Here is a 27,986-nt window from a genome sequence, read left to right as displayed (position 1 = left end):
AGGTTACCCAGCTCTGTTTTAATATGCAAAAGCTTCTGGAAAAACGTTTCAGGGATGGCAGCCAATGACTGCAGCTCTACAGTCATATAGAAGTGGGAGGAGCCAAGTCCTGTGAGAGTTTTAATTTGAATTGGCAGTTGGTGGTTGGACATCTTGAGAAGAGGAGGCCATTTTGTAAGTGAAGGAATTACCGTATCTTTTGGACTATAAGACACATCCAGGTTTTACAGGTGGAAAGTAGGGAAAAAATATTCGAAGCAAAAAATGTGGTAAAATATTTAATAACATAAATAACTTACTATTATATGTGGTGTTATTATATATAATAGTATGTTATTATGTTGGAAGCTACGGGTAGAAGATGGTGCTGCGGGACCAGTGTGGTGTCTGTAAAGTACTATATGAAGATGCTGGAGGGTGAGTATAAGAATGGGGGCACAGGGCTTATATTTAAAGCACCACTCCAGCACTGAAAAATAACCCTGGAGTACTGCTTTAAGAACCCATAGGAGAACTATAACTACCAGCATGTCCTGCAGATCCTATGACATGCTGGGAGTTATAGTTCATCAAAGAGGTGGCAGAGTACATTTTTATGCATTGTAATTTTAATTAATTCTTACTTGTGCTGGTCCCACAGCCAGCCACGCTGTGGTGAAGTAATGAAGAGCTGCAGCATCACATGAAGCACAGAGCCTGTCCTCTTACTGCCTCGCCACAGCTCATGTAATTAGAAGCTTGCATATTCTAGTACATGTCTTCAGGACCTGATGACATAATGAAGAGGGAGGGTTTTGTGCGGTCATGTGATGCTCCAGCCCGCCCTCTTCGTGACCTCACACAAGTCCTATGCCGAAGCAGGGAGCACTCAGCATCCAGCACAGCCCGGCCGGGGCTGTGCTGTCAGGTATGTGGCAATCCCTCCTGTGGCACCCTGCTCCTGCCCCCTCCTCCACCAGACACACACATCTCCCCAGCCGCTGCAGGACTCCTGCGCTGGGGAAACCATGTGGGTCCGCTGTTTAAGTGATGGAATATTCATTTGCTGCTCCCCGCTCACTGCTCCGCACTGACAGGTGGGCGGGGAAGCGGCTAATGAATATTCACTTCACGTTAATCATTGGGACCCCAGCGCTGCATTCCTGCAGTGGGGACATTTTCCTGCCTCCTGTGAGTTTGATCCCACTCTGCTGCTGCCCCCCCTCCCCACATGTTACATTTAGACCATAAGACTCACCAACACTTTCCTCTTATGGTCTGAAAAATACGTCCCTACCTTCTGCCTGCCTGCTTTGCTTAAAAAGTGGACTGACATGATAAGAGGAGTTAATAGTCTTCATATGAGGAAGACTACCATTGCACCTTTAGGAGGAAGAATTACTGCAGGGCAGAAACAGAGCACAGTGCTGAAGAAGAAATATTCAGACTTAATAAAACCAGAGGTTACTAAGATCTGCCTGCCTACACAGCAATCATCAACCGTGAGTGTAATCCTGTACCTCACTTTCCTGCAGTTTGTAAATAATAATTTGCCTGATTACCTTTGGTAAAAAGACTTCTGTTTTAAATTCTTACAGCTGCTTCATGACTGGGGCTTAAATGCACCAACTACTACCACCATCATCATCTTCTGCCTAGAGGCAGTTACTGTGCAAACATTGTATTGTGGATTTTCCTGTGTGTTTGTAATTTGAGAAGGAAAGACTCTTCTCCTGACAGAAAGCTTGGCCACCATAAGATACATCATACCCTGTCAGGAGTACAACCCTCAGCCATACACCACATGATTATGCCACAAGTATTTTGGCATCATGAACAGGATGAATCCTCTGTGCCTTATATTTGTTGAAGACTGAGTAAATAAATATTGCTTATATTGAGGGAAGTTGAAGAGAAAATTACCTCAGAAAGTGTCAGTCTTTACTGCTGTAAGGAATTTGTACTACACCTCCCATTGGCTGCTTTATTGTGAACTGTGATCTGATTTGACTGAAATACCCTGTGATTTAAAATGTGCTTTTGTGTTGTGCAGATATCTTGTATATAAAGTCGGTGCCCTGCAGGCATAAGCAACTGAAGTTGAGATTTTCTCCACTGTACCTCATAAAATGAGGGGAGAGACATACAGCCGCCAGAAAGGTACGAGGAATTACTGCATTATACATACAGTGTTATAAACATGTCTTCAAAAGAGGAGAGTGAAGTGACTAGCCCATCCACTCCTATGGCTCAAGCAATGCTATTAACAATGCCTTATTATTTTGGGGCACCCTGGCTCCCCAGCTACAGTGGAGAACCTCACACATTAAAAATCTTTAAAGAGAAAATGCAGGCAATGTTCAGACTGTACCCACTGAGCCCTGCACAAATAAAATAGAGATATTGACTGGTCAGCTAGGGGGCGCTGCACTAAGGGAAGTTAAGTCTTGGCCTCCCAGTATAAAGAACACTCCTAAGCAGATACTAGACAGATTATGAGTTATATTTGAAACCAAAACCCTGTCAGAGTTAAAGATAACATTCTTCAGGAAAAGACAACAGTCCCATGAATCTTTAAGAGATTTTGCCCTCAGCTTACAAGAAGCCAGGTATGCCCTTAATCAAGCTGATCCCGCTGAAGCTGTTAATGCTGATAAAATTTTTAAAGGAACAACTTATTGAAGGAGTAATGTCTGATACTACCAGGTTACAATTGAGAATGCTGGCACTGCAACACCCTGATAGTAATTTTCTGGATTTTAAAAAATCTGTCATAAAAATATTGAGTCCAAGGGATAAAGGGTCCAAACACAACGACCAAGAAAGTGCTGTGTTTGCTCCTGCCAAACCTGTTATTGTTCAATGTGCTCCCCAACAGGTAGAAAGGTCTACTGAAGAGATACGTAGTCAAATTGCGGAATTAGCCAAAAGTCTTGCACTCCTATGCAAAGAAGTATAGGAGTTAAAGCATCCAGCCCAAAGTCAAGGAAACCGTCCTTGAATGTGCCACCCTTCAGTGCTAGAGACAACTACTACCAGATGTTATGCCCATGCCTGTGCCAACTCCCGTATCTCATCGGGGCTTCCGTTCTCTCTCTGCTCCCTGGCGCCCTGCCGCGGTCTCTGGCCTTCCTCCTGCTTCCAGGTGTGCGGCCAGCACTTCCCTGGGTATGGTGCTGAGGGCGTGTGTGTGTGCTCCCGGTCTCTTAAAAAGAGAGGGCGCATTTTGTAAAATATGCTATTAACCAATCATGTTATGCTGTGTGCTATTTCTGGCCCCTCTGCCATTGGGAGGACACCGGAGCAACAAGTGAATCCTGTTGGTAATTTCCGGTTTAGTGTTCCAATTGCTCAGAGCTCTACTGTGCCTTGCCTGAGTCCTCCTTGTATATGGCTAGTACTGTTTTTCTCCACAGACTACTGGTGACTCTTTACTCAGAACCTGGAATGATACCTGCACTGCCTCTACTACTGCTACCCGGTCCAGCCGTTCTACCAACCCGGACCCAGGACCATGACAGTATTGCCTGAGCCAGCTCTGTCCCTTGCTTAAGCTACCTGTAATCTGACTACTACTACTCTATCTGTTATCCCTGCCTGAATATCTGCATCGCTGGGCCAGCTTCCAAATGACCGGGCTCTGTCTGTAGGTAGCACCTGCTTCCCCGGGGCATTACATTCTGACCCTGTTCGAGGGGTTTTACTATGGGTGTCTGGGGCTCGCATACTTATGCCCCCTGCACTTATCTCGGATCGTGGTCCTGTGGTTCCACAAAATTGAAATAAATGAATGTGCACTGCAACACCTGTGCCTCCACTTTCATTCGTTACACCGGACAGGTAGGAAGCCTACCAACAGATTGGATTCTTTAGGTCAACTGATTTGCTGCAGATGCAGTCGTAGTGGTCACATAGAAAGGGAATGTCAGTCTTTAAACTGGAATTTCCTGCGGCCAAGGACCAACCCTCAGGAGAACAATGCCTAGGTCCAGATGACCCTGACTGGGGCCTGAAATTTGTCGGCTATCGCCCTATCATTCCGATCACAATAGATGGTATCCCTTTCCCAGCACTACTAGACACTGGATTGCAACTCACCACAATTCAGCTACCACAATATAAATGTTACTGGAAAACAGACCAGCTAGCAAACATTACTTTGACTGACCTCAACATTATTGCTAGTAATGGACAGCCTGTTCCTCAAGTAGGCTACTGGACAGCTAATTTTAAAATTGGCAGAACTGAACTACATGAAAAAGGCCTTATTGTAGTCGATATGGGAGAAAATGAATTCCCCCCTGTAGTTTTAGGGATGAATGTACTACAAAATTGTTTTGACAAACTGATTGAAGGCATGACTTGCTCTCTTAGTGCTTTGTCCCCCATGAAAGAGAGAACCATTCAGAAGACACTTTGCATTCTCGTTAGTCATTAGAAATTCACTAATTCAAGAGGGGAGATCAGCCCTACCAGGATATCCTTTAAGAATCCCAATGCTCTATCCAAGTGAAACCTTCCCCAAGTAGAGAAGCTGAAAAGGAGTGGTGGCACGAACTCAACATAGGCACTGAAGAGACCCCCCCTTGAGCAAAAAGATGGAGTACTTGGAGTTGCCAATGAATATCAGCATATATTCAGCCATTTTACCTTTGACTCTGGGAGATAGGGAGATTCTGTACAATTGAGCACCCAATTCCCACTGGTTCCCATTCTCCAATCAAAGAAAAGTACAGACCTATTGTAATGGCTAGGACATGGTTAATGTCCTGTTCTCTCAGGGTTCATTTTACTGGCCTTCCTTTCAATATGGGAGGGGTATTTATACTCACTCCAGACTACGATTCGCTGTCAGCTATACTTTCTGTTCTAGTCTGTGTGTCTGACCCCTGGAGTGTGTGCCCGGTTTGCAATTGTTTTCTTTGCTCTCTGTGCATTACTCTGTTTGCTTGTTCTTCTGGATTTCTGACCTCTGGCTTCACTTCTAACAATCCCCTGTTTCACCCCTTTGATACTTCGTGATCTCCTGGTTCAGATCTTGGCTTGTTTGACTACTCTCCTGTGTTTATCTATTCTCTACACCCTGTCATCTGGCTTCGCCCCCGACCACCTCCCACTCCGTCACAAGGTTCGGGTCCTGTTTGCTACCTGGTTAGTAACCTGGCATTTTGCTCAGCTCCCTTGCTGCTGTGTGCAGCTCTCCCGGCAGCAATAATACCCGGGAGTCGTGACACCTATACCTCCATCAATGTACCAGCCAATATAGAAGATGATACAGGAAATGAAGGATGCTGATGTGATTGAGAACAGACGCAGTCCTTGGGCCGCACCAATTGTTCTTGTCAAAAAGGATAGGAGTATTCATTTTGTTGTTGACTATCACAAACTTTACCCACAAATATGCATACTTCCTGCCAGAATAGAAAAATCATTGACTGCCATGAAATCGGCAGCCTATTTCTGCACCCTAGATCTCACCAGCGGACACTGGCAAGTACCAATGGCCCCAGAGGGCCAAGAGAAGACCACATTCATTACCCCCATTGATTTGTTGAATTTAACTGCATGCCCTTCGGCCTGTGCAATGCTCCTGGAACCTTCCAGAGACCCATGGAATGCTGCTTGGGTCACAAGAATTTTGAAACTGTGCTACTGTATTTAGATGATGTAATCATCTATTCCAAAACCTACGAGGAACATCCCCAGCATCTTGCTGAGGTCTTTGAAGTTCTAGCCGAGCATGGCTTGAAATTCAAACCGTCCAAATGCCATTTTCTAAAATCCAAGGTCCAATATCTAGGGCATGTAGTTAGTGCAGAATAGGGTTGAGCGAAACGGGTCGATCATTTTCAAAAGTCGCCGACTTTTGGCTAAGTCGGCGTCTCATGAAACCCGATCCGACCCCTGTGCTTGTCGGCCATGCGGTACGCGACTTTCGCGCCAAAGTCGCGTTTCAATGACGCGAAAAGCGCCATTTCTCAGCCAATGAAGGTGAACGCAGAGTGTGGGCAGCGTGATGACATAGATCCTGGTCCCCACCATCTTAGAGAAGGGCATTGCAGTGATTGGCTTGCTGTCTGCGGCGTCACAGGGGCTATAAAGGGGCGTTCCCGCCGACCGCCATCTTACTGCTGCTGATCTGAGCTTAGGGACAGGTTGCTGCCGCTTCATCAGAAGCAGGGAGAGCGTTAGGCAGGGTCCACTAACCACCAAACCGCTTGTGCTGCAGCGATTTCCACTGTCCAACACCACCTTCGGTGTGCAGGAACAGTGGAAGCTATTTTTTTTTTTTTTTCCCCTCAGCGCTGTAGCTCATTGGGCTGCCCTAGAAGGCTCCGTGATAGCTGTATTGCTGTGTGTACGCCACTGTGGAAACCAACTGCTTTTTTCAAAGCACATATCCTCTTGTTCCTTCCTTTCTGCACAGCTATCTTTTTTGTTTGTCCACACTTTTTATTTAATTTGTGCATCAGTCCACTCCTATTGCTGCCTGCCATACCTGGCTTACATTACTGCAGGGAGATAGTAATTGTAGGACAGTTTTTTTTTTTTTTTTGTTTTTTTTTTGTGGGAGATTAAGATTGGCATTTCTGCTACAGTGCCATCCCTGTGTGTGCCATCTCTCACTGAGTGGGCCATAGAAAGCCTATTTATTTTTTCCGTGATTTGTGTTCTAAAATCTACCTCAACACAGAAACACTACATCAATCAGTGGGAGAAAAATATTGGCCTCAGTCAGGGCTTGTGTGCCACTGCTGTGTGTGCGCTATCTCTCATTCAGTGGGCTATAGCAAGCCTATATTTTTTTTTTTTTTTTTTTTTTAATATTATTTGGTTTCAAAAGTCTCCCTGAAAAAAAAAAAAAACCTAAAAAAACAGTGGGAGAGTAATATTGCCCTTTCAGCTTGTGTGCCAGTCTTGACTCCTGGGTGTGCCACCTCTCTCCCTCTCATTCAGTGGGCCATAGAAAGCCTATTTATTTTTTTTTTTTAATATTATTGGGTTTCTAAAGTCTCCCTGAAAAAAACAAAAAATACATAAAAAAACAGTGGGAGAGTAATATTGCCCTTTCAGCTTGTGTGCCAGTCTTGACTCCTGGGTGTGCCACCTCTCTCCCTTTCATTCAGTGGGCCATAGAAAGCCTATTTTTTTTTTTTTTTAAATATTATTGGGTTTCTAAAGTCTCCCTGAAAAAACAAAAAAAACCTAAAAAAACAGTGGGAGAGTAATATTGCCCTTTCAGCTTGTGTGCCAGTCTTGACTCCTGGGTGTGCCACCTCTCTCCCTCTCATTCAGTGGGCCATAGAAAGCCTATTTATTTTTTTTTTTAAATATTATTGGGTTTCTAAAGTCTCCCTGAAAAAAACAAAAAATACATAAAAAAACAGTGGGAGAGTAATATTGCCCTTTCAGCTTGTGTGCCAGTCTTGACTCCTGGGTGTGCCACCTCTCTCCCTCTCATTCAGTGGGCCATAGAAAGCCTTTTTTTTTTTTGGTTTTTTTAATATTATTTGGTTTCTAAAGTCTCCCTGAAAAAAACAAAAAAAAACATAAAAAACAGTGGGAGAGTAATATTGCCCTTTCAGCTTGTGCGCCAGTCTTGACTCCTGGTTGTGCCACCTCTCTCTCTCTAATTGTGGGCCATAGAAAGCCTTTTTTTTTTTTTAAAATATTATTGGGTTTCTAAAGTCTCCCTGAAAAAACAAAAAATACATAAAAAAACAGTGGGAGAGTAATATTGCCCTTTCAGCTTGTGTGCCAGTCTTGACTCCTGGGTGTGCCACCTCTCTCCCTTTCATTCAGTGGGCCATAGAAAGCCTATTTATTTTTTCCGTGATTTGTGTTCTAAATTCTACCTCAACACAAAAACACTACATCAATCAGTGGGAGAAAAATATTGGCCTCAGTAAGGGCTTGTGTGCCACTGCTGTGTGTGCTATCTCTCATTCAGTGGGCTATAGCAAGCCTATTTTTTTTTTTTTTTTTTTTTTTTTAATATTATTTGGTTTCTAAAGTCTCCCTGAAAAAAAAAAAAAACCTAAAAAAACAGTGGGAGAGTAATATTGCCCTTTCAGCTTGTGTGCCAGTCTTGACTCCTGGGTGTGCCACCTCTCTCCCTCTCATTCAGTGGGCCATAGAAAGCCTATTTATTTTTTTTTTTAAATATTATTGGGTTTCTAAAGTCTCCCTGAAAAAACAAAAAATACATAAAAAAACAGTGGGAGAGTAATATTGCCCTTTCAGCTTGTGTGCCAGTCTTGACTCCTGGGTGTGCCACCTCTCTCCCTTTCATTCAGTGGGCCATAGAAAGCCTATTTTTTTTTTTTTAATATTATTTGGTTTCTAATTCTCCCTGAAAAAAAAAAAAAAACCTAAAAAAACAGTGGGAGAGTAATATTGCCCTTTCAGCTTGTGTGCCAGTCTTGACTCCTGGGTGTGCCACCTCTCTCCCTCTCATTCAGTGGGCCATAGAAAGCCTATTTATTTTTTTTTTTAAATATTATTGGGTTTCTAAAGTCTCCCTGAAAAAACAAAAAATACATAAAAAAACAGTGGGAGAGTAATATTGCCCTTTCAGCTTGTGTGCCAGTCTTGACTCCTGGGTGTGCCACCTCTCTCCCTTTCATTCAGTGGGCCATAGAAAGCCTATTTTTTTTTTTTTTAATATTATTTGGTTTCTAATTCTCCCTGAAAAAAAAAAAAAAACCTAAAAAAACAGTGGGAGAGTAATATTGCCCTTTCAGCTTGTGTGCCAGTCTTGACTCCTGGGTGTGCCACCTCTCTCCCTCTCATTCAGTGGGCCATAGAAAGCCTATTTATTTTTTTTTTTAAATATTATTGGGTTTCTAAAGTCTCCCTGAAAAAACAAAAAATACATAAAAAAACAGTGGGAGAGTAATATTGCCCTTTCAGCTTGTGTGCCAGTCTTGACTCCTGGGTGTGCCACCTCTCTCCCTTTCATTCAGTGGGCCATAGAAAGCCTATTTTTTTTTTTTTTAATATTATTTGGTTTCTAATTCTCCCTGAAAAAAAAAAAAAAACCTAAAAAAACAGTGGGAGAGTAATATTGCCCTTTCAGCTTGTGTGCCAGTCTTGACTCCTGGGTGTGCCACCTCTCTCCCTCTCATTCAGTGGGCCATAGAAAGCCTATTTATTTTTTTTTTTAAATATTATTGGGTTTCTAAAGTCTCCCTGAAAAAACAAAAAATACATAAAAAAACAGTGGGAGAGTAATATTGCCCTTTCAGCTTGTGTGCCAGTCTTGACTCCTGGGTGTGCCACCTCTCTCCCTTTCATTCAGTGGGCCATAGAAAGCCTATTTTTTTTTTTTTTAATATTATTTGGTTTCTAATTCTCCCTGAAAAAAAAAAAAAAACCTAAAAAAACAGTGGGAGAGTAATATTGCCCTTTCAGCTTGTGTGCCAGTCTTGACTCCTGGGTGTGCCACCTCTCTCCCTCTCATTCAGTGGGCCATAGAAAGCCTATTTATTTTTTTTTTTAAATATTATTGGGTTTCTAAAGTCTCCCTGAAAAAACAAAAAATACATAAAAAAACAGTGGGAGAGTAATATTGCCCTTTCAGCTTGTGTGCCAGTCTTGACTCCTGGGTGTGCCACCTCTCTCCCTTTCATTCAGTGGGCCATAGAAAGCCTATTTTTTTTTTTTTTTTAATATTATTTGGTTTCTAATTCTCCCTGAAAAAAAAAAAAAAACCTAAAAAAACAGTGGGAGAGTAATATTGCCCTTTCAGCTTGTGTGCCAGTCTTGACTCCTGGGTGTGTCACCTCTCTCCCTCTCATTCAGTGGGCCATAGAAAGCCTATTTATTTTTTTTTTTAAATATTATTGGGTTTCTAAAGTCTCCCTGAAAAAACAAAAAATACATAAAAAAACAGTGGGAGAGTAATATTGCCCTTTCAGCTTGTGTGCCAGTCTTGACTCCTGGGTGTGCCACCTCTCTCCCTCTCATTCAGTGGGCCATAGAAAGCCTTTTTTTTTTTTGGTTTTTTTAATATTATTTGGTTTCTAAAGTCTCCCTGAAAAAAACAAAAAAAACATAAAAAACAGTGGGAGAGTAATATTGCCCTTTCAGCTTGTGCGCCAGTCTTGACTCCTGGTTGTGCCACCTCTCTCTCTCTAATTGTGGGCCATAGAAAGCCTTTTTTTTTTTTTTTTTTAATATTATTTGGTTTCTAAAGTCTCCCTGAGAAAAAAAAATAAATAAATTAGGTGGGAGATTAATATTGACATTAGTGCTTGAGTGACAGTCCTGCGTGTGTGTCATCTCTGTGATTTTGTGCCACAGAAAACAGAGTGTGTAACATTGTGCCTGATTTTCCTTGTGGTCTCACCAACCTGTTAAGGGATATTGAAATCATACTGAAGTTATAGCTCACCGTGTAAGTTGTTTGATAGCAACAAATAAAGTTACTTTGGTTAAGATTTTAAAACAATGAGGAAGTCTGGTGCAAGAGGTCGTCGTGGGCGTTCATTGTCAGCTGGTAATGATGGTAGTGGTAGTGGAGCATCAGGTGGTCGTGGGGATAAAAATATTCCACCTAAGTCTGGAGCTGTGGAGCCAGTTTCGTCGTCAGGCTACACAAGGCCTCGAACGCTCTCTTTTCTGGGAGTAGGAAAACCGCTTTTAAAGGCGGAGCAGCAACAGCAAGTTTTGGCTTACATTGCAGACTCAGCCTCTAGCTCTTTTGCCTCCTCTTCCGAAACTGGTAAATGTAAAAGCAGCGCGTCGCTTGTGGATGTTCACGGTCAGGGACAAGTCGCTTCCTTGTCCTCCTCAGCAAAAACTACAACAAGAGAGAAGGATGCAGCAGGCGACACAACGGGTCACTCCATGGAGCTCTTTACACATACCGTCCCTGGCTTAGAAAGTGAAACATTTAACAGGCCATGCCCATTACAAGTATATTCTGACATGGAGTGCACTGATGCACAGCCACAGCCAGAGTACTATGCTGCTCCTTTGACTCAGACCACCACATTGCCCTCTCAGGGTACAGATCCACAATCAGACCCTGATGAGACTATGTTGCCCCGCCACGAACGCTATACCACCGACCGACACAGTGACACAGACGAAGTTGCACACGAGCTCGAAGAGGAGGTAATAGATGACCCAGTTATTGACCCCGATTGGCAGCCATTGGGGGAACAGGGTGCAGGCGGCAGTAGTTCAGAAGCGGAGGTGGAGGAGGGGCCGCAGCAGGCATCAACATCGCAACAGGTTCCATCTGCCGGGCCCGTATCTGGACCAAAACGCGTGTCAAAGCCAAAACCTGTTGGAGCACAGCGTTGCCATCCGGTTAAAGCTCAGTCTGCAATCCCTGAAAAGGGATCAGAGTCTAGGAAGAGTGCAGTCTGGCATTTTTTTAAACAACATCCAACTGATCAGCGCAAAGTCATCTGTCAAAAATGTTCAACTAGCTTAAGCAGAGGTCAGAATCTGAAAAGTCTAAATACTAGTTGCATGCATAGACACTTAACCACCATGCATTCTCAAGCCTGGACTAACTACCAAACGTCCCTCAAGGTTGTAGCACCCTCGGCCAATGAAGCTAGTCAGCAACGCAACATCCCTTCCGTCACTGTAAGGCCACCATTTTCCGCACCACCGGCAGTATCTGTGCAGGTTTCTTTGCCAGCCAAAAGCAGTCAGGGTCAGGGAATCACCAGTTTTGTAGGAGGAAATATTGCATGTAGGGCACCGGCGGAAACAATACCGTCTCCAACCGTCTCTCAGTCTGCCATGTCCACCGGCACACCCGAAAGTTCCACGATCTACAGCTCTCCAGTCCAGCTCACCCTACATGAGACTCTGGTTAGAAAAAGGAAGTACTTATCCTCGCATCCGCGTACACAGGGTTTTAACGCCCACATAGCTAGACTAATCTCGTTAGAGATGATGCCCTACCGGTTAGTTGAAAGCGAAGCTTTCAAAGCCCTGATGGAGTACGCTGAACCACGATACGAGCTACCCAGTCGACACTTTTTTTCCAGAAAAGCCATCCCAGCCCTGCACCAGCATGTTAAACAGCGCATCGTCCATGCACTCAGGCAATCTGTGAGTACAAAGGTGCACCTGACTACAGATGCATGGACCAGTAGGCATGGCCAGGGACGTTATGTGTCCATCACGGCACACTGGGTGAATGTGGTGGATGCAGGGTCCACAGGCGACATCAATTTAGGGACAGTTGTGCCTAGCCCACGGTCTAGGAAACAGTTGGCTGTAGGCGTTCGCACCCCCTCCTCCTCCTCCTCGTCCTCCTGCAGAAGCTACAGCTCTTCCACAGAACGCAGTCGGCCAACCACTCCATCGGCAGATGACACTGTTGCACACCAGTTGTCCCATTATGGGCCAGCTACTGCCAAGCGTCAGCAGGCTGTATTGGCTATGAAGTGTTTGGGCGACAACAGACACACCGCGGAAGTTCTGTCCGAGTTCTTGCAACAAGAAACGCAGTCGTGGCTGGGCACAGTAGATCTTGAGGCAGGCAAGGTAGTGAGTGATAACGGAAGGAATTTCATGGCTGCCATCTCCCTTTCCCAACTGAAACACATTCCTTGCCTGGCTCACACCTTAAACCTGGTGGTGCAGTGCTTATTGAAAACTTATCCTGGGTTCTCCGACCTGCTCCTCAAAGTGCGTGCACTTTGCTCACATATCCGACGTTCGCCTGTACACGCCAGCCGTATGCAGACCTATCAGCGGTCTTTGAACCTTCCCCAGCATCGCCTAATCATAGACGTTGCAACAAGGTGGAACTCAACACTGCACATGCTTCAGAGACTGTGCGAACAGAGGCGTGCTGTTATTTATTTGTGGGAGGATACACGGGCAGGCAGTAGGATGGCAGACATGGAGTTGTCAGGTGTGCAGTGGTCGAAGATACAAGACATGTGTCAAGTCCTTCAGTGTTTTGAGGAATGCACACGGCTGGTTAGTGCAGACAACGCCGTAATAAGCATGAGCATCCCCCTAATGCGTCTGCTGATGCAAAGTTTGACGCACATAAAGGAGCAGGCGTCTGCACCAGAGGAAGAGGGAAGCCTTGATGACAGTCAGCCATTGTCTGGTCAGGGCAGTGTACAGGACGAGGTAGCGGGCGAAGAGGAGGTGGAGGACGAGGAGGATGATGGGGATGAGTATATTTTTAATGCGGAAACTTTCACGGGGGCACAGGAAATTGGTTGCGTGTCACGGCCGGGTTCTGGTTTTTTGAGGGACACAAGTGACGTAGATTTGCCTGCAACTGCCCCTCAACCAATCACAACCGGAGATTTGACAAGTGGAACTTTGGCCCACATGGCGGATTATGCCTTACGTATCCTACAAAGGGACACACGCATTACGAAAATGATGAACGATGACGATTACTGGTTGGCCTGCCTCCTTGATCCACGCTATAAAGGCAAATTGCAAAATATTATGCCACATGAGAACTTGGAACTAATATTAGCAACCAAACAATCAACTCTTGTTGACCGTTTGCTTCAGGCATTCCCAGCACACAGCGCACGTGATCGTTCTCACACGAGCTCCAGGGGGCAGCAGACTAGGAGTGTTAGGGGTGCACACATCAGAAGTGGCGTTGGACAGAGGGGTTTTCTGACCAGGTTGTGGAGTGATTTTGCTATGACCGCAGACCGGACAGGTACTGCTGCATCAATTGAAAGTGACAGGAGACAACATTTGTCCAGTATGGTTACTAACTATTTTTCATCCCTTATCGATGTTCTCCCTCAACCGTCATTCCCATTTGATTACTGGGCCTCCAAATTAGACACCTGGCCAGAATTGGCAGAATATGCATTGCAGGAGCTTGCTTGCCCGGCAGCAAGTGTCCTATCAGAAAGAGTATTCAGTGCTGCAGGGTCAATATTAACCGAAAAAAGGACTCGTCTGGCTACCCAAAATGTTGACGATCTAACATTCATTAAAATGAACCACAACTGGATTTCAAAATCTTTTGCCCCACCTTGCCCGGCCGACACCTAGCTTTCCTATGAAAAGCTCTTGCCTGTGAATTACTTTTCTAATGTCTAATTTGCTGCTGCAGATTGTACAGCATACGACATGTTTACACCTCCCTAAATGGCCAAACTCCCCACACGGGGCCGTGGTATCGCGACTTGGCGCAAGCACCCGTGAGACTGCTGTTTGTCTGAAGAGGTGGGTGTGCTCGCTTTTGGTTGACGGCATTGCTACTGGGTCCCTCATAGTACAATGTAGTGTCTCTGGCGGTGGTGGTGCGCACCCAACGTCAGACACACCGTTGTAACATGAGTGGCCCTGGGGCGGTCCCGCCGGCCTCAAGAGAGTTCCCCCCTACCCCAGCTCAAACTGGGCTCTACTACGTGCAAAATTATGTCGCACAGCTCCACCAATCTTTAGTCTATTCGCTGACATCATTCAATGTCTGGCACTGACAATACAAATTTGTAGACATCTATGATGCAACTTAAAGTAGTCTGTGTCTGTGTCCTATATTGGCACCATTAAATAGTTACTGCCAAATTACTATGTCAGAAACACAGCAGATGAGCCCACCCCTGTACCTAAGTATGCCATCTTTTTTTTTGTTTTGGTTGTTTTGCGAGACATTAACATCTATTTATATTTTGGGAGTACTGGGACAGACACTCCTTGCACTACTCCTCCACTCAGCACCAAGCTGCCTGCCCGTGTATCCATGTAACCGCTGTAAAACTGCCATGAGCCTATTGTTTGTTATTTTAGGCCTTTGATAGCCTGTCTGCGGTCCCTACTCCTCCACTGACCACCAAGCTGCCTGCCCGTGTATCCATGTAACCGCTGTAAAACTGCCATGAGCCTATTGTTTGTTATTTTAGGCCTTTGAAGCCTTTCTGCGCTCCCTCCTTCCACTAGTCCTCCACTGACCAGACCACTGCTGCCCGTGTACCCCTGGAACCAATTTTAAAGTGCCTACAGCCAGCCCATTTTATTGTGTTAGGCCTTCGAAGCCTGTCTGCGGTCCCTCCTTCCACTAGGCCTCCACTGACCAGACCACTGCTGCCCGTGTACCCCTGGAACCAATTTTAAAGTGCCTACAGCCAGCCCATTTTATTGTGTTAGGCCTTCGAAGCCTGTCTGCGGTCCATACTTCCACTAGTCCTCCACTGACCAGACCACTGCTGCCCGTGTACCCCTGGAACCAATTTTAAAGTGCCTACAGCCAGCCCATTTTATTGTGTTAGGCCTTCGAAGCCTGTCTGCGGTCCCTCCTTCCACTAGGCCTCCACTGACCAGACCACTGCTGCCCGTGTACCCCTGGAACCAATTTTAAAGTGCCTACAGCCAGCCCATTTTATTGTGTTAGGCCTTCGAAGCCTGTCTGCGGTCCATACTTCCACTAGTCCTCCACTGACCAGACCACTGCTGCCCGTGTACCCCTGGAACCAATTTTAAAGTGCCTACAGCCAGCCCATTTTATTGTGTTAGGCCTTCGAAGCCTGTCTGCGGTCCATACTTTAAATACTCCTCCACTCACCACCAAGCTGCCTGCCCGTGTATCCATGTAACCGCTGTAAAACTGCCATGAGCCTATTGTTTGTTATGTTAGGCCTTTGATAGCCTGTCTGCGGTCCTTACTTTAAATACTCCTCCACTCACCACCTAGCTGCCTGTGTATCCATGTAACCGATGTAAAACTGCCATGACTGCCTACTGTTTGTTATTTTAGGCCTTTGATAGCCTGTCTGCGGCCCCTACTTGCAATACTCCTCCACTGACCACAATGCTGCCTGGAGTGCCTGCCTGTGTATCCATGTAACCGATGTAAAACTGCCATGACTGCCTACTGTTTGTTATTTTAGGCCTTTGATAGCCTGTCTGCGGCCCCTACTTGCAATACTCCTCCACTGAGCACAATGCTGCCTGGAGTGCCTGCCTGTGTATCCATGTAACCGATGTAAAACTGCCATGACTGCCTACTGTTTGTTATTTTAGGCCTTTGATAGCCTGTCTGCAGCCCCTACTTGCAATACTCCTCCACTGACCACACCAATGCTGCCCGTGTACCCCTGGAACCTATTTAAAAGTTCATAGAGCCTAGTTATATATTTTATTTACTATTAATAAGGCCATGATGGACTACGCTGTACCACGCTACAAGCTAACCAGTCGACACTTCTTTTGCGAGAAAAGCCATCCCAACCCTCCACCAGCATGTAGAAGACCGCATTGTCCATGCACTCTGGCAATCTGTGAGTACAAAGGTGCACCTGACAACAGACGCATGGACCTGTAGGCATGGCCACGGAAGATTACGTGTCCATTACGGCGCAATGGGTTAATGTGGTGGATGCATGGTCCACAGGGGACAGCCTACTAAGTCTGTCTGCAGTCCCTAATTCAAATTGTCCTCCACTGTCTAAATCGGAACTTCCACCTTCTGGCTTTCGGCCTATAGTATCAGAAATTAAACTGCATTTGGCCTTCAACTTTGGTTAGGGCCTACTAACGGCTTCTGCCCCTCCCTGGTGTTGCCCTCAACTAAATAAAGCTGAGCTTCAACCTTCCGGCTCTCATTATGTGGTTTTAAAAAAAAAAATGGTGGTTAGGGCCTACTAACGGCTTCTGCCCCTCCCTGGTGTTGTCCTCAACTAAATAAAGCTGAGCTTCAACCTTCCGGCTCTCATTATGTGGTTTAAAAAAAAAAAATGGTGGTTAGGGCCTACTAACGGCTTCTGCCCCTCCCTGGTGTTGTCCTCAACTAAATAAAGCTGAGCTTCAACCTTCCGGCTCTCATTAAGTGGTTTTAAAAAAAAAAAAAATGGTGGTTAGGGCCTACTAACGGCTTCTGCCCCTCCCTGGTGTTGTCCTCAACTAAATAAAGCTGAGCTTCAACCTTCCGGCTCTCATTAAGTGGTTTTAAAAAAAAAAAAAATGGTGGTTAGGGCCTACTAACGGCTTCTGCCCCTCCCTGGTGTTGTCCTCAACTAAATAAAGCTGAGCTTCAACCTTCCGGCTCTCATTATGTGGTTTTAAAAAAAAAAATGGTGGTTAGGGCCTACTAACGGCTTCTGCCCCTCCCTGGTGTTGTCCTCAACTAAATAAAGCTGAGCTTCAACCTTCCGGCTCTCATTAAGTGGTTTTTAAAAAAAAATGGTGGTTAGGGCCTACTAACGGCTTCTGCCCCTCCCTGGTGTTGTCCTCAACTAAATAAAGCTGAGCTTCAACCTTCCGGCTCTCATTAAGTGGTTTTAAAAAAAAAAAAATTGGTGGTTAGGGCCTACTAACGGCTTCTGCCCCTCCCTGGTGTTGTCCTCAACTAAATAAAGCTGAGCTTCAACCTTCCGGCTCTCATTATGTGGTTTAAAAAAAAAAAATGGTGGTTAGGGCCTACTAACGGCTTCTGCCCCTCCCTGGTGTTGTCCTCAACTAAATAAAGCTGAGCTTCAACCTTCCGGCTCTCATTAAGTGGTTTTAAAAAAAAAATGGTGGTTAGGGCCTACTAACGGCTTCTGCCCCTCCCTGGTGTTGTCCTCAACTAAATAAAGCTGAGCTTCAACCTTCCGGCTCTCATTAAGTGGTTTTAAAAAAAAAATGGTGGTTAGGGCCTACTAACGGCTTCTGCCCCTCCCTGGTGTTGTCCTCAACTAAATAAAGCTGAGCTTCAACCTTCCGGCTCTCATTATGTGGTTTTAAAAAAAAAAAAAATGGTGGTTAGGGCCTACTAACGGCTTCTGCCCCTCCCTGGTGTTGTCCTCAACTAAATAAAGCTGAGCTTCAACCTTCCGGCTCTCATTAAGTGGTTTTAAAAAAAAAATGGTGGTTAGGGCCTACTAACGGCTTCTGCCCCTCCCTGGTGTTGTCCTCAACTAAATAAAGCTGAGCTTCAACCTTCCGGCTCTCATTATGTGGTTTTAAAAAAAAAATGGTGGTTAGGGCCTACTAACGGCTTCTGCCCCTCCCTGGTGTTGTCCTCAACTAAATAAAGCTGAGCTTCAACCTTCCGGCTCTCATTAAGTGGTTTTAAAAAAAAAAAAAAATGGTGGTTAGGGCCTACTAACGGCTTCTGCCCCTCCCTGGTGTTGCCCTCAACTAAATAAAGCTGAGCTTCAACCTTCTGCTCCAAATTACCATTTTAAAAAATGCAATAGGCTTTTCCGGCCTACTAAAGGTGTCTGCCCCTCCCTGGTGTTGTCCTCAACTGAACAAAGCTGAGCTTCCACATTCTGGCTTTCGCCCTATACTATCAGATATTAAACTGCATTTGGCCTACTAGTGTGGTTAGGCCCTTGAAACAGTGTCTGCTGCTCTTGGGTTTGCTACTCCACTGAACAAAGCAATGCCGCCTGTTTAGTCCTGTTACCAATTTTGAACTGCATGTAGCCTACTTTATTCTTTGGCCCTATATCTGTTTCCTCCTCATCCTGCCCATTGCCCAGCCACTGCTAAATGAGTCTGCTGGTACATTGACCTAGACCACTACATTCCCCTTGTACTCTACACAGCCAGAATCTGTCCCTGCTGAAAGTAAGGTTCCCCTTCCCGCATGTTATACCACCTTACACAGGGACAAAGAGGAAGGTGCAGATGAAAGTGCAGGTTCCTTCATCAGGTGGGGGGGCATACTCGTTGGCGACGTCACTGGCACAGGGCCCCTCAGAGTACGCAAAAGTGTCGCTGCTGGTGGGAGGCGCCCCCGCCATGCAAACACACCGCCGTACTTTGAGGGGCCCTGTGCCAGTGGCAATGCGAACGAGTGGGCCCCCCCTGCTTGCTCAGGATCACAGCACTTGCAACTTTTAAATACTTACCTTTCCCTGCAACACCGCCGTGACGTAGTCCGCATTTCCTGGGCCCACGAAAAACTTGAGCCAGCCCTACTCCCCCCACAACTTTCCCCCAATTCCCTATGCCCAACTATTATTATACAGTTAATTAAGATTGGCAAGCTTCAGAAACAAGAATGGATGTTTTTGGCATTAAAATGGGCACTGTAGGTGTTTTCCTGGCCTCCACTCACTGCCGACTATGCTTCCCCATTGACTTGCATTGGGTTTCGTGTTTCGGTCGATCCCCGACTTTTAGCGATAATCGGCCGACTGCACTCGACTCGACTCTGGACAAAATCGGGTTTCCCAAAACCCTACTCGATCTTAAAAAAATGAAAGTCGCTCAACCCTAGTGCAGAATGAGTTATTCCAGATGTTGAGAAAATTGCTGTGGTAAAAAACTGGCCTATCCCAACTACCATTAAAGAAGTTTGTGGATTCCTCAGATTTGCTAGCTACTACAGAAGATTCATCAAAAACTTCACTACTCGGATCGCTGTCCCATTACAAGACCTCCTAAATGGAGAACCGTGCCGGAAGATGTACAAAAGCCCCTCTATTCAATGGACTCCAGAGCTAGAACAGTCCTTCCAAGAACTGAAGAGGAAGTTATCTGAAGCTCCAATCTTTGCCTACCCAGACTACAATATCCCCTTCCACCTGTATGCAGATTCAGCACATTGTCGAGGAATGTCCCCTCAGATCTTACACTGGTGACAAGAATGATTTCTATACTGGAAATGACAATGTTATTGCATACTTAGAAAACCTCGATATCCGACTCTGATTTCTGTTCCTTTGTTCTTTTTAATCACTGTTTATTGTTTCTTATTTATTCTTTTTATTCTTATATGATGTTAAAATATATGTTCATATGATTAAATAAAGGTATACAGATGCCAGCTACCTGGGACTAGGTGCAGTGCTAGCTCAGGTCCAAGATGGCAAAGAAAAAGTTATAGCTTATGCCAGCAGATCCCTCTGGCCAACTGAGAAAAAGATCAGAACTACAGTTCGTTTAAGTTGGAATTCCTTGCATTAGTGTGGGCTGTCACTAAAAAATTTAAGTATCACTTGGCTGCAACCCCCTTCATTGCTTTCAGTGACAATAACTCATTGTCCCAGTTACAGACTGCTAAACTTGGAGCCCCTGAACAGAGATGGGCTTCTCGCTTGGCTTACTACCAATTTGTCCTGAAGTACCAAGCAGGCCGATCAAATACCAATGCTGATGTCCTGTCCAGGTTGCCCCCAACAGAAACACCCCGTTATGATGAAGACGAGAGGGAAGAAGTAGAAATGCATACTTTCTATTCCTATGTTACCAAACAGAATGTGCGGAGAGTCAAAAGGAACCCAGTTTCTGAACCAAGCCTCAAATTCACGGTGAGTTACCCTAATGGAGTTGCCAGACTCTAGACCCTCACAAATGCCCGTGGGCAACAAGCAAACAATCTGATGCAGAACTCTGTTGATTATGGCAACGGAAAAAACATCTGCAGTTCCACAAAGGAGTGCTTGTTTGATACACCGTTATCCCCCACATTCACGATAGAGTGTTTCAAGTAGTCGTGCCCAGACAAGATGCTGGCCTCATCCTAGAGGCTTACCACAACCAATCAGGACACTTTGGCTGCCAAAAGACTGAGATGACCATCCGAGAATGATTCTAATGGATAGGAATGCGCCAAGACATTGAGAAATGGTGCAGAGAATGATTTTCATGTACTCTAAGTAGCCGAGAAGGTATGGATCAAGAGTCCCACTGCATCCCATTGAAACCCACCATCCTCTGGAGCTCGTTGCCCTTGACCATGTGAAATTGCAACCCTGTCGAACTGGATGCGTCTATTCTCTGACCATTATCGATCAATACACTAAATTTGTTGTGGCTGTGCCTGTCAGAGATCAGACTGCCTGGATCACTGCCACAGTATTTTGGAAACATTTTGTAAGGCCTTATGGATACCCCGAGCAGATCCTGACAGATCAAGGTCCTGCATTTGAGTCAGCTTTTTAAGAACTGTGTGCACTCTATGGCTGCAAGAAACTTTGTACAACTGCGTATCATTCCCAATGCAATGGACTGTGAAAGGATGAATAAAACTTTGATTGACATGTTAAAAATGTTCCAGCCAAAGAAAGGCAAGAATGGCCTGAGTTGCTCCAAGAGTTAACTTACCTGTATAACAACACCACCCACTGCTCCACCAGTTAAACTCCATATTACCTGATGTTTGGCTCTCCAGGGAAACTGCCTGCAGACTTTCAGCTAAATGTTCAAGTGGAAGATCACTCTAATTCCCTAACACAGTCAGATTGGGTGGTAGACCACTGAAGACGTCTCCAAGCAGCTAACGAAATTGTGGAAGACCAAATGAAAGCTGTCCGCCAAAGGCAGGAGGATGATTTCAATGCAAGAGCCAATGCGAAACCCTTACAAGTAGGAGACAGAGTCTGGGCTAAAAAGAACCACCGCTCCCCCAAACTTGATGACCAGTGGGAATCATACCCTTATGTCATCACCAGTATCCCATTCTCAGGGGTGGAAGTGTATAAAAATGTCAGAGAGGAAACTCAATGAGAAAAGGTGGTCCATCGTAGCCAAATCAAGATTTGCATACCCCAGTAAGTTCCGGTCCTGCCTGTTTCTAACCCTATTGTACCAGAAGAGATTTCCAGAACCCCCACCACACTGTTTGTTTGGCTTCATGTGCCCTGTCTTCAGTTTATGCTGCCAGTGCCTCATTCTCTGTTAGAGGATTCTGACATAGTTCCTACATCCACCCAATAAGAAAGAGAAGTGCCTGCTCTGCGGAAATCCGAACGAGCGACCAAGGAACATTTACCTGCTCGTTACTGGGACCAGTTGCTCACTACTTATCTAAATTGGAGTGACTTTGCGTGTGTAGCTCCATAGAGATGGATTTGTACTACGTAATAAGAGAGACTCCATGGCTTATGAGAGCCTTTTTACTGGTTTTTAGCCCTCCCAAAAACAGCTGGTGCAAAAAGTTTCTTTATGGATTGTGTGCCCCGACTGCACCTGGGGACAAAGCAAAGAAGTTAAAATGGGTTAACTGTTATTCCATTCCCCACTTAGTGGAGGTTGCTCCTGCAAGGACCTCTTCAGGACAAAAAAGACTCTTTACATGTTGTTTTACCTTTGCATTCAGATGTTGCATAACTTTAGGTTTCTTCACACATACCCCACATCTTAATACCATGTTTTGCCCCCTCTAACATCAATGACAGATTGAAGTATTTTGTGGTAGTTTTGGATGAGGTTCTTTATATTCTCAGATGGTAAAGCTGCCCACTCTTCTTGGCAAAAAGCCTCCAGTTCCTCTAAATTCCTGGGCTGTCTAACATGAACTGCATGCTTGGATCTCCCCAGAGTGTCTCAATGATATTGAGGTCAGGAGACTGAGATGGCCACTCTAGAACCTTCACTTTGTGCTGCTGTAGCCAATGACAGGTCGACTTGGCCTTGTTTTTTGGATCATTGTCATGTTGGAATGTCCAAGTACGCCCCATGAGCAGCTTACAGGCTGATGAGTGCAAATTTGCCTCCAGTATTTGCTGATAACGTGCTGCATTCATCTTTCCTTCAACTTTGACCACATGTCATGTGCCTTTAAGCTCACCCATCCCCAAAATATCAGCGATCCACCTTCGTGCTTTATAGTAGAAATGGTGTTCCTTTCATCATATGCCTTGTTGACCTCTCCCCAAATGTAATGTTTGTGGTTGTGGACAAAAAGTTCAATTTTGGTCTCATCACTCCAAATTATCTTGATCTAGAAGATTTAAGGCTCATCTCTGTGCTGTTTTGCATATTGTAGATACTTTGTGGCATTTGCTCAGTAATGGCTTTCTTCTAGTGACTCGACAATGCAGCCCATTTTTCTTCAAGTGCCTCTTTATTGTGCTTCTTGAAACAATCACACCACTAGTTTTCAGAGAGTTCTGTATTTCAGCTGATGTTATTTGTGGGTTTTCTTTGCATCCCGAACAATTTTCCTGGCAGTTGTGGATGACACTTTTGTTGGTCTACCTGACCTTGGTGTTGTTTTTACAGAGCCACTGATTTTCCATTTGTCAATCACAGTTTGAACGCTGCTGACTGGCATTATCAATTCCTTGGATATCTTTTTGTATCCCTGTCCTGTTTTTTACAGTTCAACTACCTTTTCCCGTAGATCCATTAACAATTCTTTAGCTTTCCCCATGACTCACAATCCAGAAACATCAGTGGCTGGATGATAGATGCAAGAGTCTGTCTGGATCCCAGAAACTCACTCAGCTTTTATGCACACACACTGATTATAAGCAAACAGGTCACAGGTGAGGATGTTACCTTTAGTAGCCATTCAAACCCATTTTTGTCAATTTCTGTGCATGTTATCAGGCCAAAATCACCAGGGTATGTAAACTTTTGATCAGGGTCATTTGGATGTTTTGGGTTATCATTATGATTTCAAAAGAGAAAACACAGTAGTTTGACAATAAATGGCTTCACTCAACCACTAACCATTAATGGTTTGTTGTTATTCACTTTCTCTGAAAAAAGGCCAAGAAGGCAGAAATTCTGTCGGGATATGTAAACTTTTGAGCACAACTGTACATCAGTGATACTCCCTCCCACTGTGATGAACCAGTGGGACTTATAGACTGCCTTCATTTGGCCACCTTTTTAGTTGCATTTGTAGATAGCTATTATTCTTTTAGCAGGTTTTAACTTACGACAGCATGACTGTATGTAATATTAATTTACAGTAGGAGTAATTTACTATTCATAACTGCAATGAAAGAAGTGATACAATGCAATACGGTGCAATTCTTTCATAGGACATCAAGTTATATGTGCTACTACATTTCTACTGACCTCAATAAACCTATCTATATATGCTATTATATAGAATAAATAGTGGTAAACTAAATACTAAATACTGCGTTTCATCAGTAAGGGATTGTAGCTGTTACATAGTTTGTGATGGATGTTTTAACTATATTTGACATTATACAATAATTGTCAATTTACCTTTATAAGTATAACCTAGAGTCATAACCACTTGTTAGATTATTATATGGTTAAGCATCTAAAACCTACTGACTCTGAAGATTTCTTTTATTGCTGAACTGAAATTAAGCACTATCTGGGATTCTGCCACTTTCACCTCTACTGCGGTGTGACTTATTAGGGCTTTAAAACCAGAGACAAGAGTTGTAAACGTAAGTGGGTTTTAATGGAATTAATTCCGAAGGAATGTAAAACTCCCTGTGACACTTGCATCTTCTCCTCTAATGGCAGAGATCATAGAAGCACAATATCAGCGTGGCAGATTAATAAAGGACACCGGAAGCCACCGAGCCAAAGGAAAAGGTAGAGATGCTGTATTCATTCTGCTCATGACGATATATAACCATGCCCGAAGTCTGCTCATGATCAGCATTTTAAAAATCAATAGTTTGGCTTGTATTTAGGTGGAAAACTGCAGCGCTCAGCATTCTGAAAAGCCTTTGCATGGAATACTCTAACAAGCAGAACAGATTGTGCAAACTCAAATTAAATATTAACATCCTAAGCTCGGCTATCACATCCTTAGTGTAATATGTACTCTCCTAATGAACCAAGGTATATTTACACCTCAAACAAAAAATACATTCCTCACAGCTTGAAAGCAACTAAATTACCCTGATCCTGGGAAAAATCATTACTGTATTAACAGACCATTCAGGCAATCACGAAAAGAAGTTATCGTTTCCCCAACTACTGGTATTCTGTTTAGCCTCCTTCCATTTGGTCGAATACCATCTTAAAAGAATCATCAGAAAATTCAGTCAAAAGTTTCTCTCTAGAATTTCATGAATTCACTTTGTCAACATAAAGGGCAAAATTAGTAAATAATTTATTCAGTTTAAAATCATCTTGTAAATAGATGGATGCCTGGTTATGCTATTGTAAATAACCTCTTGAGAGTGGACTTGAACTTCGATCCCACCTATTGGGGTCATAATCCTAAAAGTCAATATCAACGCCTTAAAGGTCCTCGTAAAATGACTTAGTATAAAGGTACCTTCACACGAAGCGACGCTGCAGCGATAGCGACAACGATGCCGATCGCTGCAGCGTCGCTGTTTGATCGCTGGGGAGCTGTCACACAGACCGCTCTCCAGCGACCAACGATGCCGAGGTCCCCGGGTAACCAGGGAAAACATCGGGTTGCTAAGCGCAGGGCCACGCTTAGTAACCCGATGTTTACCCTGGTTACCAGCGTAAAAGTAAAAAAAACAAACAGTACATGCTCACCTGCGCGTCCCCCAGCATCTGCTTCCTGACACTGACTGAGCTCCGGCCCTAACAGCACAGCGGTGACGTCACCGCTGTGCTTTCACTTTCACTTTAGGGCCGGCGCTCAGTAATGTCAGGAAGCAGACGGCAGGGGACGCGCAGGTGAGTATGTACTGTTTGTTTTTTTTACTTTTACGCTGGTAACCAGGGTAAACATCGGGTTACTAAGCGCGGCCCTGCACTTGGTAACCCGATGTTTACCCTGGTTACCAGTGTAAAACATCGCTGGTATCGTTGCTTTTGCTTTCAAACACAACGATACACGGCGATCGGACGACCAAATAAAGTTCTGGACTTTATTCAGCGACCAGCGACATCACAGCAGGATCCTGATCGCTGCTGCGTGTCAAACTAAACGATATCGCTAGCGAGGACGCTGCAACGTCACGGATCGCTAGCGATATCGTTACAAAGTCGTTTCGTGTGAAGGTACCTTAAGAAGTCAAATCAAATACTCCATTTGCAGACACGTGTTTCAGGGTGTTTTCCCCTCATCTGTGCAAAGCAGAAAGTCTGATTTGGCTGTAAGAAAAACCTCTCAGTGTCTTTAAGGGGGAACATTTCTGTCACGCTCACGCCCTGACTGGTGGGCGTGAGCTTGGGGGGTTTGTGGCCCCACTGTGCCACAAACCAGACTACCCTGGAAGGGGCGTGACTATGACAGCTGCCTGGGTTTTCACTGGAGCCTCTGATGGTGAGGTCAGGCTTGTGCAGCAGGCAGCTGCCAGGTGCTACTCCAGGGTGGTGTCTGGCTGTGGCTGCTGATTTCACTTGGGAGACAGGAACACCAGGATTGGTGCGGGCATCAGGCAGGACTGGCAGAAGAGCACGGCTGAAACTCAGACGAGTAGGCTGGCACGGCTGAGACACAGGGCTGGCAGAGAAACGGCAGAGAACACAGGGCTGGCAGAGACACGGCAGAGAACACAGGGCTGGCAGAGACATGGCAGAGAACACAGGGCTGGCAGAGACATGGCAGAGAACACAGGGCTGGCAGGAACACAAGACTGGCAGGAACGGCAGGAAACACAGGACTGGCTAGGACGGCAGGAACACAGGACTGGAAGGCATTGCAGGAACGGCAGGACTGGCAGGAACACTGGATTGGAAGGCACGGCAGAGAACACAGGACTGGTTGATGTGGTTTATGATGGAACAGGTAGGGACCTGTTCATACTGGAGGTGCAGGTACAGATATGTAGTGTGGAGGAACAATTTCTCCTTATGGAAAGTGCTAAGCCGGCGTATAAGCCATGCAATGCTCCTGTGGAAATTTAAATATGCAAATAACATTTTCAGAGAGGAACAGGACTAGAACTCTAGTGCCACCTATTGGACTATCAATACTTAAAGTAAATTTTAAACCTTTAATGCAGGGGTCTCAAACTGCATTCCTCGAGGGCCGCAAACCATGCGTGTTTTCAAGATTTCCATAGCATTGCACAAGCTGCTGTAATCATTATGTATGTAGGTGATTACATTATCACCTGTGCAGTACAAGGAAATCCTGAAAAACGTGACCTGTTTACGGCCCTTGAGGAATGCAGTTTGAAACCTCTGCTTTAATGGGTCTTTTCACATGACATAGGATAAAAAAGCCAAACCAGACACTCCATTTGGAGTGTTTACCTTTCATCAGCACAAAGCTGGGGATCTGATTTAGCTAGGTTATGCTATTACAATTTATTATCAAAATTCCATTAAATATATAAAACTATCTCCTTGTATGTGCTTTGTATTCACGATGCAAATGTTATCATGTATTATGCATAAAGTTATGATGCCTTGAAATTCACATTTATATTTTTTACCCTGCAAAAGGTAATAAAAATGAAAATTATCTTCCTAGTTTCTGTAATAGAACTGGAACTTTCTGAATCTACAAAACTCTATTTTGACCATTTCTCCTCGCAGCATGTAAGTTAATATTCTTTGACTTTTTTGTGGTGTTTCTTTATGTTATAGTAGAGAATGGGTGCTCCACTGTCTGATCGGTGGTGCTCAGAAGTAAATAGATACAATAAGATTAGGTATTAACTTCGGCACTCAAAAAATTATGTTGCAGTAGAATGTACAAGAAAATTGACCCAAAAGGATTCCAGATAATCAAAAATCAACATTTTTTTTGGAGGGGGCGTGGCCTGGGCAGCATGTGAAGAAGAAGTGTTTTACACAGCTCCTGTTTTCCATCCTGAAAAAGTTAGACTCAGTCCTGCAGCCCAGAACTGACCAGCATGTCTCCTCTAATTGCGATCTGTGCTCCAGAGACAACGCTGAGGAGATAAATCATGACATGCAGCAGGAAAGTGGGAGAGAAAGAAACCCGGCCGATGGAAGATGAATCCTCCAAAATAAACATAAAACATTAAACACATTTTATGGAGGGTGAGAGTATGGGCCACTTGTTAGCAACTATTGTTAAAGCTCAAAATGGGTCCTCGTACATTTTTAGACTAGCCTCTGACACTAGTGTCCTTGTTACGGCGGATGCAGATATTCTCCACACTATGCATAATTACTTTTCTAGTATTTATTCTTCTAGAAGCGTTGCCAATTCAGAAGAAATAGAGAATGTTTTAGCAACCATTCCATTACAATTATCAAATCTAGAGAGAGATATACTAGACAAACTAATTGAACTTGAGGAATTGCAGGTCATTCAAATGTTTAAAAATGAGAAGGCCCCAGGCTCATATGGGTTACCAGGGGAATTCTTCAAAACATATCAGGAAATATTGCTTCCAAATTTACTGGCAGTTTTTCAAGAAAGTATTAGAATTGGTAGCCTCCCGGAATCTATGAAAGAGGCGGTGGTGGTTTTGATATTGAAA

At 44.5% G+C, this 27,986-nt stretch overlaps 1 protein-coding gene and 1 long non-coding RNA gene across 2 annotated transcripts in view; one reads left to right on the top strand and one right to left on the bottom strand.

The window, feature by feature from the left end:
• The window catches only part of LOC143771480 (uncharacterized), a 254,353-nt gene that overhangs the window by 5,363 nt on the left and 221,004 nt on the right, over window positions 1-27,986 (bottom strand). The gene's annotated exons all lie outside the window — the stretch shown is intronic.
• LOC143786868 (uncharacterized) lies at window positions 140-27,496 on the top strand. Its single transcript, XM_077275926.1, has 5 exons — window positions 140-174; window positions 2,033-2,139; window positions 24,115-24,186; window positions 27,005-27,072; window positions 27,287-27,496. The coding sequence occupies exons 2-5, from the start codon at window positions 2,109-2,111 to the stop codon at window positions 27,494-27,496; spliced, it is 381 nt and encodes a 126-aa protein (XP_077132041.1). The 5' UTR covers window positions 140-174; window positions 2,033-2,108.

Source organism: Ranitomeya variabilis, chromosome 1 (genome assembly GCF_051348905.1).
Source record: "Ranitomeya variabilis isolate aRanVar5 chromosome 1, aRanVar5.hap1, whole genome shotgun sequence".
Classification (NCBI taxonomy): Eukaryota; Metazoa; Chordata; class Amphibia; order Anura; family Dendrobatidae; genus Ranitomeya; species Ranitomeya variabilis.
The sequence above is the reverse complement of the archived record's forward strand: the minus strand, read 5'-3'. Positions and strand labels throughout refer to the sequence as shown.

Bases quoted from the DNA above. Each gene is read 5' to 3' on its own strand.
- LOC143786868 (XM_077275926.1), top strand. From the start codon at position 2,109: ATGAGGGGAGAGACATACAGCCGCCAGAAAG. The intron at 24,187-27,004 runs GTAGAGATGCTG...TTATCTTCCTAG, and splicing joins CCACCGAGCCAAAGGAAAAG to TTTCTGTAATAGAACTGGAA. The intron at 27,073-27,286 runs GTAAGTTAATAT...TTTTTTTTGGAG, and splicing joins ACCATTTCTCCTCGCAGCAT to GGGGCGTGGCCTGGGCAGCA.